General features: G+C 38.6%; 2 protein-coding genes across 2 annotated transcripts; one reads left to right on the forward strand and one right to left on the reverse strand.

Moving 5' to 3' along the window:
- The first annotated feature begins 6,683 nt into the window (after positions 1-6,683).
- LOC137714691 (uncharacterized mitochondrial protein AtMg00810-like) lies at positions 6,684-7,503 on the forward strand. Its single transcript, XM_068453836.1, has 3 exons — positions 6,684-6,783; positions 6,938-7,038; positions 7,120-7,503. The coding sequence occupies exons 1-3, from the start codon at positions 6,684-6,686 to the stop codon at positions 7,501-7,503; spliced, it is 585 nt and encodes a 194-aa protein (XP_068309937.1).
- A 2,051-nt stretch (positions 7,504-9,554) lies between these two features.
- On the reverse strand, positions 9,555-12,676 carry LOC137715981 (L10-interacting MYB domain-containing protein). The gene is made up of 5 exons (XM_068455362.1): positions 12,556-12,676; positions 11,601-11,947; positions 11,416-11,509; positions 10,807-11,312; positions 9,555-10,646 (listed from the first exon to the last, which is right to left on the reverse strand). Exons 2-5 carry the CDS (start codon positions 11,934-11,936, stop codon positions 10,074-10,076), a joined length of 1,509 nt encoding a protein of 502 aa, XP_068311463.1. The 5' UTR covers positions 11,937-11,947; positions 12,556-12,676; the 3' UTR covers positions 9,555-10,073.
- Positions 12,677-13,983: the final 1,307 nt, after the last annotated feature.

Below are 13,983 nucleotides of genomic sequence, written 5' to 3' on the forward strand. Positions count from 1 at the left end.
GTAGAAGTGTAAAAAATATAGAAAATATATATAAAGGCTCGTAATGACAGACTTTACAACTTTCGTGAATAGCTTAACTTCGAAATTCGCCATTATAATCATATAAATCATAGATCAAAATTTAACCGTTGATTGTTGTTTACATTTACGCTTCATTTTTCTCATCAAATTTTGTTTTTTGTTTTTTTTTTTTTGTTTTTTTTTTTTTGAGATTTTCTTTTTTGAAAAAATGATCTATTAGAGGATGCAGGAAGATGAACGGTTTTTATCGTTGATATTAAGTTCAGAGTTTTACGGTTAGTGAAAATATTGCTTGATGTCTATAAAGTTTCTACAAACTATATGACATCGACTCATATTTCAGTTAACCGTAAATATTGAAACGTGATATCAAAAATCTGAATCGTTCATCTTCTTACATCCGCTAGATGATCATGTTTAAAACAAAAAAATTAAAAAATGAAATTCGGTAAGAAGAATAAAGCTAAATGACAATCAATGGTTAAATATAAATTTAAGGTTTATGGATTATAGTGATGGATTTCGAAGCTGACCCCTTCATGAAAGTTGTAAAGCTTGTCACTATGAGTGATTGTATATATATATATATTTTTTTTACATTTTTTACACTTCTACAATAATTATTATTAAATTTATTAAATTTTTCCTCAAATAAAAAACATTATTCATGAGGGTTTGGAGGATTTTAAAAATCTAAACGATAATGTAATTGTAACCATTATCTACTTGTCGATGAATAATGATGAATCACGAGTGTTTATATGTGACATCCCACATCGCCCAGGGGAGTGATCCTTATATGTATATTCTCATCCCTACCTAGCACGAGGCATTTTGGGAGCTCACTGGCTTCAGGTTTCGTAGGAACTCCGAAGTTAAGCGAGAAGGGGGCTAGAGCAATCCCATGATGGGTGACCCACTAGGAAGTTGCTCGTGAGTTCCCAAAAACAAAACCGTGAGGGAATAGTAAGTCCAAAGCGGACAATATCGTGCTAAGGTGGTGAAGCGGGCCCGAGAAGTGATCCGCCCCGGGCCGGGATGTGACAATTTGGTATCAGAGCCTAACCCTGGCCGTGGTGTGCCAACGAGGACGTCGGGCCCCTAAGGGGGGTGGATTGTGACATCCCACATCGCCCAGGGGAGTGATCCTTATATGTATATTCCCATCCCTACCTAGCACGAGGCCTTTTGGGAGCTCACTGGCTTCGGATTCCGTAGGAACTCCGAAGTTAAGCGAGAAGGGGGCTAGAGCAATCCCATGATGGGTGACCCACTGGGAAGTTGCTCGTGAGTTCCCAAAAACAAAATCGTGAGGGAATGGTAAGCCCAAAGCGGACAATATCGTGCTAAGGTGGTGAAGCGGGCCCGGGAAGTGATCCGCCCCGGGCCGGGATGTGACAATTTGGTATCAGAGCCTAACCCTGGCCGTGGTGTGCCAACGAGGACGTCGGGCCCCTAAGGGGGGTGGATTGTGACATCCCACATCGCCCAGGGGAGTGATCCTTATATGTATATTCCCATCCCTACCTAGCACGAGGCCTTTTGGGAGCTCACTGGCTTTGGGTTCCGTAGGAACTCCGAAGTTAAGCGAGAAGGGGGCTAGAGCAATCCCATGATGGGTGACCCACTGGGAAGTTGCTCGTGAGTTCCCAAAAACAAAATCGTGAGGGAATGGTAAGCCCAAAGCGGACAATATCGTGCTAAGGTGGTGGAGCGGGCCCAGGAAGTGATCAGCCCCTGGCCGGGATGTGACATTATATATTCTTTCACATTTTTCATACTTGTATGTATGTCTTCTTAGTTCTTGCCTATACAAATACTATGCTAGTTTATTTTAATTTTGGACAACAACATGTTAAGTAAAATTTATTCTAGTAATGACAATAAAGAACTCTCATAATAAAAATACATAATGACTATTTTCTTTATAAAAAAAAACTTATATAGAATAATAATACAAAACTATATATTTAACATAGAATATATTGTATATATTAATATGGTTATTTTATTTTATTATAAATCTTTTAGTAATTAAACTTTAAAATTATCAAAATAATTTTTTTATCGAAACGGCTTACTCACGTGTTACCCGCATGTATACCTGTTATTAACACGTTCTGAACGGATCACTTAATAATGACCCGATTAGTTTTCGTGTTGACTCGAAACCCGTTATTTTCGTGTCATGTGACCGTGTCATATTAGAAAATGACCGGCCTACTCCCCATCCTCCCTTTTCACCTCCCCAACCCACCTCCCCCCTTTCTTCCACCCTCTTCACCTCCATTCCCTACTCTTTCCCCAAATCAACCTACACCCAACCCCCACCATCCATCATCGTACCCAAAGCATCGATACCCGTATTAACCATGTAAATGCCGAGTGACAAGAGTTGTTGTAGACCATTAGATCAAAGATTGGTTAGAGAAATATTGACCATTGGATGTGAGTTAGTTAGGAGGTTACTTAATTGTTAAGACTTCTTCCTTGTATAAATAGTGAGCTAGATCACCTTCTGATGTAATCAACATTCTCTCTCTAGAAATATATACAAGACTCTTCATTTGTTTCTCTCTCTAAGATTTGTACCGTCATTGTTATCATGGTATCAAGAGCTTAGGTTTTTCATCGGGCCTGAGTCTCTATGATAATCTGTGTTGATTTGTGCAAAATTTGGATCTCTGAGTTAGAAATTTCGAGTCGGTGAATGGAGTCGGTGATTTCAAGTCGGCGAATTGGAGTCAGTGTTTGGAGTGTTTGGCCCCGGTGATTGTTGTGATTCTGGTTGCGGTTCAGGAGATACCTGAAGGAGTATCTGTGCTGGTTTGAGGACGGTGATTGTTGAAGCGTCTCAACAATGGCGGTGGACTTTCCGATTGAGCAAGATGATATCATTTCAGGTCATTCCTTTTTATTGCTCTAATTGATTGAGAATTTGATGCGTAATCTGAAGCACGAAGCTGTTTGTGTTGAGTGATTGTTGAAAATTTGGTGAATCTTGCAATTTTTTTTTTAGGCACGAAGCCCTATGTTTGTAGCTTGTGGTTGATTTGTTAAAGCACGAAGCTTAGTTTGATGATTGTTTGATTTCTTGAAAACCGATTCCTAGCACGAAGCTCATTGATTATTCAAGAAAATCATGAAATTTTGTTCAATTAGGGCAAGAAGCTCCCTGATTTGGTCTACGTGCACAAAGCTCTCTGATCTGTTGCAAAATTCTTGTCTACATTGACACGAAGTCATTCTTTGGAGTTGTTTACAGTGTTTTGCTTTGTCAGAATTGCATTCTGTGTTGTAGTATTGGTATAGTCTTACATAAAGTTACGTATTTCTTGTAACAATGACAACTTCATCACTCAAGATTGATGGATTGCTGGGAATGCTTACAATTCGCCTACAAGATGATAATTTTGCTAAGTGGTCATTTCAATTTCGGTCCGTCTTGGAAGGGTATGATCTTTTCGAATACTTTGATAGTACAAGTGTATGTCCGCCTAAGTATGTTGTCTTTTTGGAGAGTGGAGTGACAAAGGAAATCACAGCTATTTATCGTGAATGGATAAAGACAGATAAGGCTTTACTAAGTCTTCTTATTGCTACTCTCGGCGATGAAGCTATTGAATACGTTGTAGGGAGTAAGACTGCCCATAAGACATGGACACAACTTACTGGTCGATATGCTACTGTCTCACGTGCTCAAATTAATCATCTTAAGACCGAGCTGCATACAATTAAGAAAGGAGCTGATTCCATTGAAAAGTATTTGCTCAGACTTAAGCATTTGAAGGATTAGTTATTGGCTGCAGGAGAAAGTATTTCGGAGAATGATTTGATTGTTGCAGCTTTAGCTGGTTTGCCTTCTGAATATAACATGATCCATACTGTGATTGTGGCACGAGAAACACTAATAACATTGAAAGAGTTTCGTGCACAACTACTGAGTGCCGAAAGAACTGCTGAGGAGTATCAATCTGCTATGCAATTTCCTATGACAGGAATGTTTTCTCAAGGTGAATCATCTGCTACAGGGGCTAGTGGACAGTTTTATCAAGGAGAAAACTCTAATTCAAGAGCTAATCGTCAGTTTTATCAAGAAGAGAGTTCTACTTCTCAGAATTATAATGGAGCATGTTTTGTGGGCCAATCACAGAGACAAGGTGGTAACTATCACAATGGAAGTCAGAATTATACCAATGTAAGACAGTCTCACAGAAACCACACTGGTTTCAATGGCTCTCGGTTCTACACAAAACCAAGGTTTAATGCTGGTAATTCTGGGGGTTTTAACAACAGAGGCAATGGTAGTTTCTCTGGTTCCTCAAACAATAATAGGAGCAATTCTACCTGGACTTCTTGGAATGGAAACAGTGGTATCAAATCCAACATTATTCCTGAATGCCAGATCTGTAGCAAGAGATGGCACACTGCACTCAATTGTTACTACAAAAATGAACAGTTACCATATTCCAATGGTCTAATCCCTGAGTGCCAGATCTGTGGAAAGCGAGGACATATTGCTCTTAACTGTTACCATCGAAGCAATTATTCCTTCCAGGGTGTAGACTTCAACAATAATCAAGGTTGGATCATGGATACTGGGGCAACACATCACATGACCGGTAACCTTGAGGACTTGAATATGATTGCACCATTTGATGGTGATCAGAAAATCACAGTTGGCAGTGGTGAATGTCTTCCAGTGAAGAATACTGGTTCTTCTTCTATTCACACATTGTCTAAACCCTTAAATCTCTATACTGTTTTGCATGTTCCTGAGTTAACTGCAAGTCTCATTTCTGTCTATACTTTATGCAAGGATAATAATTGCTATGTAATTCTTGATGAATTTGGGTTTTGGATGTAGGACAAGGCAACAAAGACAATACTCATGAGAAGAAAGAGTAGTGGGGGATTATATCACATACCAAAGCAGCTTTTCTTCCAGTACAATCAGTTGAGGCAGTCTACACCAAAAGCATTTCTTGGGCAGTTAATAAAGGCTTCTTTATGGCATCATCGGTTAGGTCATCCTACCAATGAAGTTCTACATCGTATGCTATCCCATTCTCAGATTACCTATAAGAGTGATATAAATAAGTATGTTTGCAGTTTTTGTCCTAAAGGCAAAATGTCTAGACAAGTGTTTGAAACTAGAACTTTGGGGTCTGTAAAACCATTTAAGAGGATCAGCAGTGATGTATGGGGACCAGCTTCAGTTGTATCAATAGAGGGTTATAGATACTATTTGAGTTTTATTGATGATTGTACTAAATTCACATGGATATTCCTTTTAATATACAAATCTCAAGTTCTGGAAGTTTTTCAGTCTTTCTATGCATTCATTCGAACTCAGTTTCAAGCAGTTGTTAAAATTTTCCAATCTGATGGTGGTGAAGAATATATGAGTTTGGCATTTAAGAAGTTTCTTAATGCAACATGTATATTGCACTTGGTATCATGTCCTTACACTCCCCAACATAATGGTACTGCTAAAAGAAAACACGTGCATATATTAGAAACTGCCATTACCTTACTTACCTCAACTAATCTTCCACATTACTTTTGGTATCATGCATGTGCACATGCAGTTTTTCTTATCAATCGGATGCCATGTAAATCTTTAAGTATACAGTCTCCATTTTTCCAATTGTTCAAAGTTCAACCTGTGTTGCATTCTCTGAAAATTTTTGGCACATCTGTGTATCCTTACCTTAGACCCTATACCTCATCCAAATTAGATGCAAGAACAGATCAATGTGTATGTATGGGATATGCCTTAGGCTATAAGGGTGTGTTTTGTTACCATAGAGCTACCAGGAGGTTGTATATCTCTAGACATGTGGTTCATGATGAGCAGACATTTTCGTTTTATCACAGTAGTTCTTCAACCGGTGCACCGAATGTTGTTGGACCAGTTTCTAGATATCATCATGTGATTGTTCCTTATGTTCTACCAGTTCATGTTGAAAATTCACAATGGGATTCTTCTTCTTCACAAAGTTTCAGGAGTGAGAATTCTGTTCAAGATCAAGTACGTTCAGAAATACGAGTTCCTTCACAGAGTTCTCCAGAATCCACAAATGTTCAAGTTCCTTCTCAGCTCCAAGGTTCCTCACCCCACATTACTCTACTCCCTGCACCAACTCTCAACTCTTTATTGCTTGTCCATAACCCAGAGTCAATTGAGGTAGGTCCTTCTTTTTACCCAAATAATGATTCAAGTTTAGTACATGCTATATCTCATCCAGTATCTCCAAGTGAGCATCCTATGCAAACTAGACTAAAGTCAAGTGCAATTCAATGGAAGGATTATAGTGCTTATTCTGCTCATTCTCATTTTTCTTCTTTGTCTGGTGATTTTGCATTTTGTGGATATACTGCCTTGCTCACTATTACAGAAAGTGATGAACCTTCGTCATATAAAGCTGTTGTTAAAAGTGCAAAGTGGAGAGAAGCAATGGTGGATGAATTCACAGCTTTACGAAGACAAGGTACATGGATTCTTGTTCCTCCACCTTTGAACAGGAATATAATTGGTAGCAAGTGGGTCTACAAAGTCAAGAGGGATCAACATGGTGTAATTTCCAGATACAAAGCACGGCTTGTTGCTTAAGGGTTCAGTCAAGAACAAGGGTTGGATTATGCAGATACATTTAGTCATGTGGTCCGATATAGTACAGTTTGCTGCATCTCAAAAATGGCCTCTTAGACAATTAGATGTGAAGAATGCTTTTCTTCACGGGGATTTACAAGAAAAAGGTGTTTATGAATCAACCCCAAGGTTTCCAAGATTCTGAGCATCCTAATTATGTGTGCAAATTAGTCAAGTCCCTATATGGTTTAAAACAGGCACCTAGGGCCTGGAATTCTAAATTCACAACCTATTTGCCTACATTGGGATTTGTTGTCTTAGATTCTGATACTAGTCTTTTTGTCAAAACACAAGGTGCTGATGTAGTGATCCTTCTACTCTATGTCTATGATATTATCATTACTGGCTCTAGTTCCTTCCTGGTACAACAAGTGATTGATGCTTTAGGAGAAGTTTTTGAAATGAAAGACATGGGATAGCTTACATTTTTTTTGGGATTGCAGATTACATATCAAGCAAATGGTGATCTGTTTATATCTCAGTCCAAGTATATTCAGGATTTGTTGAAAAAGGCTGGTCTTGAGTCTTGTAAACCTTGTTCCACTCCCTGCAAGCCTCACACTCAACTACTCAAAGATAAGGGTACACCATTGCCAGCTCCAACTATGTTTCGAAGTTTGGTGGGAGCACTTCAATATCTTACATTTACTCGTCCAGACATTGCATATGTTGTGAATTATGCTTGTCAGTTTATGCCTACCCCAACAGATGTTCATTTCTCCCTTGTTAAAAGGATCCTACGATATCTTCACGGCACTGCAGCTTGTGGTCTTAACTATTCTGCCAGTTCACAGTTACACTTGACAGCTTTTAGTGATGCAGATTAGGCCTATGATATTAACACGAGGAGATCTACCACAGGTTATGTTGTGTTCTTAGGTCTTAATCCTATATCTTGGCAATCTAAGAAGCAAAGGGGGTATCTCGAAGTTCCACAGAGGCTGAGTACAAAGCCTTAGCTAATGCAGCTGCAGATATGGCTTGGGTCCGATTGATTTTGAAATACTTGTAGGTGTTTTTACCTCATCTTCCTCTGTTACGTTGTGATAATATCTCTACATTGGCACTGTGCTCTAACCATGTCTTTCATACTCGGATCAAACATTTGGACACGGATTTCCATTTTGTTCGAGAAAGGGTGCAGGAAGGGGATTTGCAGGTGGAATATATTTCCACTATAGACCAAATAGCTGATACTTTGACTAAGGGCTTACATGGTCCCTTGTTTCTTCATCATTGTTGCAATCTCAAACTTGGTTACCCAAGTTGAGATTGAGGGGGGATATTAACCATGTAAATGCCGAGTGACAAGAGTTGTTGTAGATCATTAGATCGAAGATTGGTTAGAGAAATATTGACCATTGGATGTGAGTTAGTTAGGAGGTTACTTAATTGTTAAGACTCCTTCCTTGTATAAATAGTGAGCTGGATCACTTTCTGATGTAATCAACATTCTCTCTCTAGAAATATATACAAGACTCTTCATTTGTTTCTCTCTCTAAAATCTCTCTTGATTTGTACCGTCATTGTTATCAACCCGGGGCTGCGACCGCTGGAGTTCGGAACATCGCCAATATTATTGTCGAGGTCCGTCAGGCGTTTTTGGCATAATTTGGGCCTCCGAGCTCCACAATCTGCCACTCCCAATGGACCTTCGCTCGAATCAGCTTATTGATCTTGTCGTTGAGGTCGCATGTCCGATGCTCCCCGAGGGCTTCGTTCTAGATCTCGGCGACCTTTCGGCCGATTTCCCTCTATGATTTGCTGCCGCCATCTAGAGGCCTCAGCGAGGTCGCAAGACTCGGAGGCGAGGTATGGGCGTCGCTCTTGGCTTCTTCTTTTCTTCGGCTTTGAGGGCAATGAATCGATTGAGCAACGACTGCGTTTTCTCTTCGTTACGAGCCAGTGCAATTAATTTGCAGTAGATATGGATTCAGGCGAGAAGCGTCGTGGAATTTGATTAAAACCTAAAACTAACCCTAGGTGGACAATGCAAAGTGTGCAGTCTTGGATAATCGATGATTTTTTGTTCAACCTTGAGAGCGAAATAGTGGCTGTTAACCGCGAAAGGTGAAAATTTATAACTGTTGAACTTAACTGATATTAGCAGAAGCTTTGGGTGCGGCGATGGATGGTGGGGTTAGGTGCAAGTTGATCTGGGGAGAGAGAAGGGAGGGGAGGTGAAGAGGGTGGAGGAGAGGGAGGATGACGATCAGGGAGGTGAAGAGGGAGAAGTGGGAGAGATCAGGAGAGTCGAAGAGGGAGGGGAAGAGAAAAGAATTTTTTTTTTATATAGTTTTTTTATTTTTTTAATATTCACGTGGTACCTATTGACATGAGACGTCGAGTCATTGTTCATATGCACATGCGCATTACGTCACATGGTTAATAGTTGTTATAACAGACAGCTTAACGGATATATGAAAATGTCTTAGAATTACGATTTTAGGTACGAGATTGAGTGAAAAAAACTTGATGTATAAAATGTTAAAAACCAATAAACTTATAGAATAGTAGGAACACCAATATTAAACTTCAAACACAAAATAGTCACACGAAATAAGTAAATTTTTGTTTTTAAAGATGTTTTTCTTCACATTTGGTACCGTTGGCTGGTCCCAAATTAAAAGACGCATTTTTCAATTGTCGAGAAAAATTGTACGCTAGTATAATTCTATTTTCCGGGTACTATGACATTGGCAATAATGTATATCTGTTAGCGCATGATGTGATAATAGATAATGTGGTATCCCTAAACTACAAATTTTTACCACTTTTGACTCCTATATCGCACAATTCAAAGTGAAGTAAAAAGTTCACCAGAAAAAGACGTTGGAGTGAAAAGAGCTGGAGACTTTGCAAGAGTTTCATCTTAATCTTGGATAAAACCTTGTTCGTTGTTGTATTGGTACAAATATAATGAATTAACATGTGTATCGTTTAAGGCTAAGGAAGCTGCATGACAGAAACAAGGATATTCTATTACGTCGATCGAAGACGTGTGATTGACTTACATTCTCCAAGTGCTAAATTACTCACTAATGTATGGCTGGATCATGGATGGATGAAAATCCAAACAGCTTGAAACATATATACATATATGGTAAAATGCAAACGGATTAGTCTATCCGACTCAAATCAGCCGTCAGCTTCAAACTTATTGCGCTCTGCAGCTTATATCTAATTGCTTTAGTACATATCAGTTGAGAAAGGCCACTGTAACCTAATCACTTGCTGCCATATATACTCTTTCAAATTCCCCATATTAAGCTCCTCCATACATGATACTTCAGTCACAACCCAATAAACTAAAACTACCATCAGAATCAGTTCAGAGCACATAGAGAGTTGATGTTACCTTCCCTCGCACTTGTTTGTTTCTGGGGCCTAAATTATACTACGTTGCCAACTGCGGCCGAAGCTTCCTCGTTAACCACTTCTTTCGTAATTTAACATTCAATGCCATAAATGTTTTTGCCTTGTTTTCATCCTCTAGCAAATCACAAGCATCTAACACGAGGTCTTCGTCCATGTCTGGTAATGCTTGTATTGCTTCAATCACACTTTCTATTGAGCCAGAGTTCATGTTCCCATCATTTCTCTTCTTATCTGACAGCGATGAAACAGCAGATGCCATCTCATGAAGAGCACTAGCCATGCCACCATCTGCTTCTCGGGATCTTTTTGGATGAGCCTGATTTGAGCAGTTTTCTAGTTGACGCCTTTTCTTATGGGACATAAGGCTCGACTCCTGCACCTCAACAACATCATCCTCGGCGGAAACTGATGTAGATGCAGACTGAAGACTAGTTAATGCTCCACAGAATTTGGCGCCCTCAACTTGATTTTGTTGCTCTACACCTTGACCTGAATAGCAGTCTCTGTCATCAAGACTTGGATCACATATCATGCATAAATCTTTATAATATGGGACAGGTCGGGTCATGAACTGCCGTGCATCAGTATGTTCCTGCATGTTACGATAACAATATTTTCTTCTGACTCTGAATAATGAAACAAAGATAATCATCATGATTAACCAGGAGGAACTCAATGGGAATATATGTGCAATACATAAATAATAAAAGTCTTCAATTGAATAAGTATGCGGTATTTGAATAGATAATTACCTTAATATAATCTTGCCAAACATAATCATCAGCTGTCACCATATGGCGCTTATCATCCCAACTAAAGCCATCTAATTCAAGTAGATTCTTTATAACATTATATTGCCTTTTCAGAGTTTTGTGCCGATTTTTAAGAACATCCATATCATAATTAAAGCCAAACTTAGTGTTGAATAATGCAATCATCTCCTTCCAAGCTTGTTTACGAAACACACCATCAACCCTGCTGCCTTTCTGCACCTGTTCTTGCAAAAGGTCAATGAAATAACAGTCCATGGGCGGCTGCCAGTAAGTTCTGGAGCGATTACTAGCAGTGATTTCAGGAACACTTGTAATAGCATGCTGCCTAAAATCAAAACATTTTTCTGAGATAGTGACTCCATAATCCTCACCAACAATGATATCACGAAGAGCCTCTGCTGTGTCCTGATTAACGTTCGTCGGCTGTGTGGCCGCTGTTTTACCAGTCTCGCTTGAATGTGATGACTCCTCGGGAACATTATCACCTGGCATGAACAGGTTAAGAAGCAGAAGTAAAAACTCCTGGCAAAACAATTGCTCCTAATCGTTACATATTTTTAACATTTGTATCAAGGACACAATGATTACCTTTCTCTTCGAATGCTGCGTCGCCATATATCAAACACAAATCACGGTAATAAGGGATGGTTTTTATTCTGAATGACCGTGCATCTGGGTGTACCTGAAACCATAATCTGTAAGGTCTCTTGACATGGTTAAGAGAGAGGGAAATTTGGAAAAGAAAAGAGAAAGGTCAGGTGATTTAAGTATACCTTAATATATCCATCCCAGGCATTATTATCAGCAGTCACCATTTGTCGCGTTTCATCCCAACTGAATCCCCTCTGATGAAGGAGGATTTTTACAGCCTTGTACAAATTCCTTAGTGTTTTGTGCCGATTTTTCAGAACATCTTTTTCATAGGGGAAGTTGAATTTTGTATTGAACAAGGATGTCATATGCTTCCAGGCACGCTTGCTAAATAAATGATCATCAAATTTATTTCCTCTGCCAACTTGCTCTAACATGAGATCAATGAAATATCGATCCATTTCAGGGGTCCAGACCGTTCTCAGGCGATCACCACCGGTTCGGGCACGGGTACCCATACTGTTGGAATCTGAGTGAGTATCAGTAAAAGAGTAATGAGCACAAAAAATCACTAAACGGCATTACATTCAGATCAAACTAATTATGATCTCTCCCATATAACAACGAAGCAAGTCTCTGCCCATGTTCTTTGTCTAGTGACTACTTATTAGTGAGGAATTCTGAACGCAATAGGATGGTTGGTTGGTTGCTTCAGGAAAAAAATGATTGAGTGATATCAAAGCATACTATAGCATCTATCTGCCTTCCAATCTCAAGTCCCAATGTCTCAAACATACCTCTCTCCCAGATTTCTACTAACTTTTTGCAATCCATTTCTGGCTTACTTTGCCTAAATCCCTAGTAATTTGAAACTTGAAAGTCCCGCACCCAAACATATAGAAGAGAAAATTTCACTGCTGAGTGCTGACTGCACTCAAAGAATGTGTTCGCAGTATTAATTCATTAAGATATAATGTGTTAGCAGTATTAATTCATTAAGATATACCATCTTAATAAAATTCACGTTTTGAAACTTTCTCGCTCAAATCTGCACACCATATAAACTTACTTTTTATGATAATTGACAACAGGGCAAATGTAACGAATAACTCGAGGGAATAATTGGTCACTACCAACCTCGGAATCGATCGGCAAGATCTGGCTGGGGCTGCTCCTGCTGGAGTGCGTTTTCTGCGCGAACTCGGGGATAAGGTTTTCCTGGATAAGGTTGTATCCTCTTCCTAATTAGAATAGTATGCTAACCCCAACCCTAGTTACACTAACCCCTCATTGTGGGAAGCACATAAGACAATTTCTAAAGGAAGTCAAAATTTTGATTAAAAAAAAAAAAATGAAGATGTCAAATTTTAAAACATGAAATTAAATTTGAATTGATATGTTAAATTTAAAATATTATATATATATATATATATATTTTAGTTGTAATCTATATATACTAGCATTTACTTACATACATTGTGTGTATAAGCACATTTTTTTAGAAAATGAGAAGGAAAGAGGGAGAAGGAGCGAGAGAATGTGGACGGAGTGAGAGGTTTTTGTTTTTGGTTTTTTTTATTATTATTATTAATTTTTTTAAATATTGGAGGTATTTTAAAATCATTTGTAGATGAGGTTTCAATAAAAACAGTAAAATTTAGACCTGTGAAATTACATTATTGCCCATCTTTTTTTTCTTTTTTTTTGTGATAGAAGACTAATTTGTCTTTTCATCATCTTTTGGTTAATAAAAATGATTTTATTAAATAGTAGAGATAAAGAAAGAATGCTAGTTTAGTGAAGCATTCAGAAATGCCAAGAAAACCGCTTTGTTTCCTTCACAATTGAAATCCAAAAAAAAGAAAAAATGAGGACAAACTGGTAAAAAAAAATAACTGAATAAAAAAACTGTATTTCAAGAAAAAAAAATCAAAGCAAAAAGTAAGTAAGTGTTGAAAAAGATGGACGAAGAATAAACGCGAACCAGCTGATAGTTCTCTCTGTAGGATCCTCACGATTTGGACTGAGTTTAGTGGGAGGTTCAACGGTAACTACCCACGCTGCACTAATATTTAGAGATGAATAATTGGAAGGAAATCAATTTTCGTTTTCAGCAAATTAGTGCGTGGTTTCTCGTTCCAAATAGAAAAGGATTGAAAAAAAGAGTCACAGATCTCCTTCTTTGTTTTTGCCGTTCTGGGTTTTGTGCTCTGCATGCAAGGGGTAAAAAAACCAGAGCTTTTTGGTTTGAGAAAGCGCACGTCCTTAAATTTCCTCCACGTTTGAGCGTTCACAACAACACGATGCGCTTACATGGACAGAAAAACCGCCATTCTGCTATCAAAGATGGGTACAAAACTTACGTCGGGTGTGTGTCTCGGAAACTCGACTACATGCGATCATGAGAGAAGCACACCCATCATTGCCCCTCCCATATATCGAACTTCTGCAAAGGTATGTGAATCCATGGATATTTATTTGATTTGGAAGATCATTTACATGGTACTGATATCTGTTTGATTTGGATTAATTCTTGACTTCCAGGTTTGCTTTGGACTGTTGTTT

Source organism: Pyrus communis, chromosome 14, assembly GCF_963583255.1.
Source record: "Pyrus communis chromosome 14, drPyrComm1.1, whole genome shotgun sequence".
Classification (NCBI taxonomy): Eukaryota; Viridiplantae; Streptophyta; class Magnoliopsida; order Rosales; family Rosaceae; genus Pyrus; species Pyrus communis.

Coding starts and splice junctions, on each gene's coding strand:
- LOC137714691 (XM_068453836.1), top strand. CDS start 6,684: ATGTGGTCCGATATAGTACAGTTTGCTGCATCTCAAAAATGGCCTCTT. Junction 6,784..6,937: donor CGGGGATTTACAAGAAAAAG/GTGTTTATGAAT, acceptor TTGTTGTCTTAG/ATTCTGATACTAGTCTTTTT. Junction 7,039..7,119: donor CTGGCTCTAGTTCCTTCCTG/GTACAACAAGTG, acceptor TTGGGATTGCAG/ATTACATATCAAGCAAATGG.
- LOC137715981 (XM_068455362.1), bottom strand. CDS start 11,936: ATGGGTACCCGTGCCCGAACCGGTGGTGATCGCCTGAGAACGGTCTGG. Junction 11,313..11,415: donor CGCAGCATTCGAAGAGAAAG/GTAATCATTGTG, acceptor TGTTCATGCCAG/GTGATAATGTTCCCGAGGAG. Junction 10,647..10,806: donor TTTGGCAAGATTATATTAAG/GTAATTATCTAT, acceptor CGTAACATGCAG/GAACATACTGATGCACGGCA.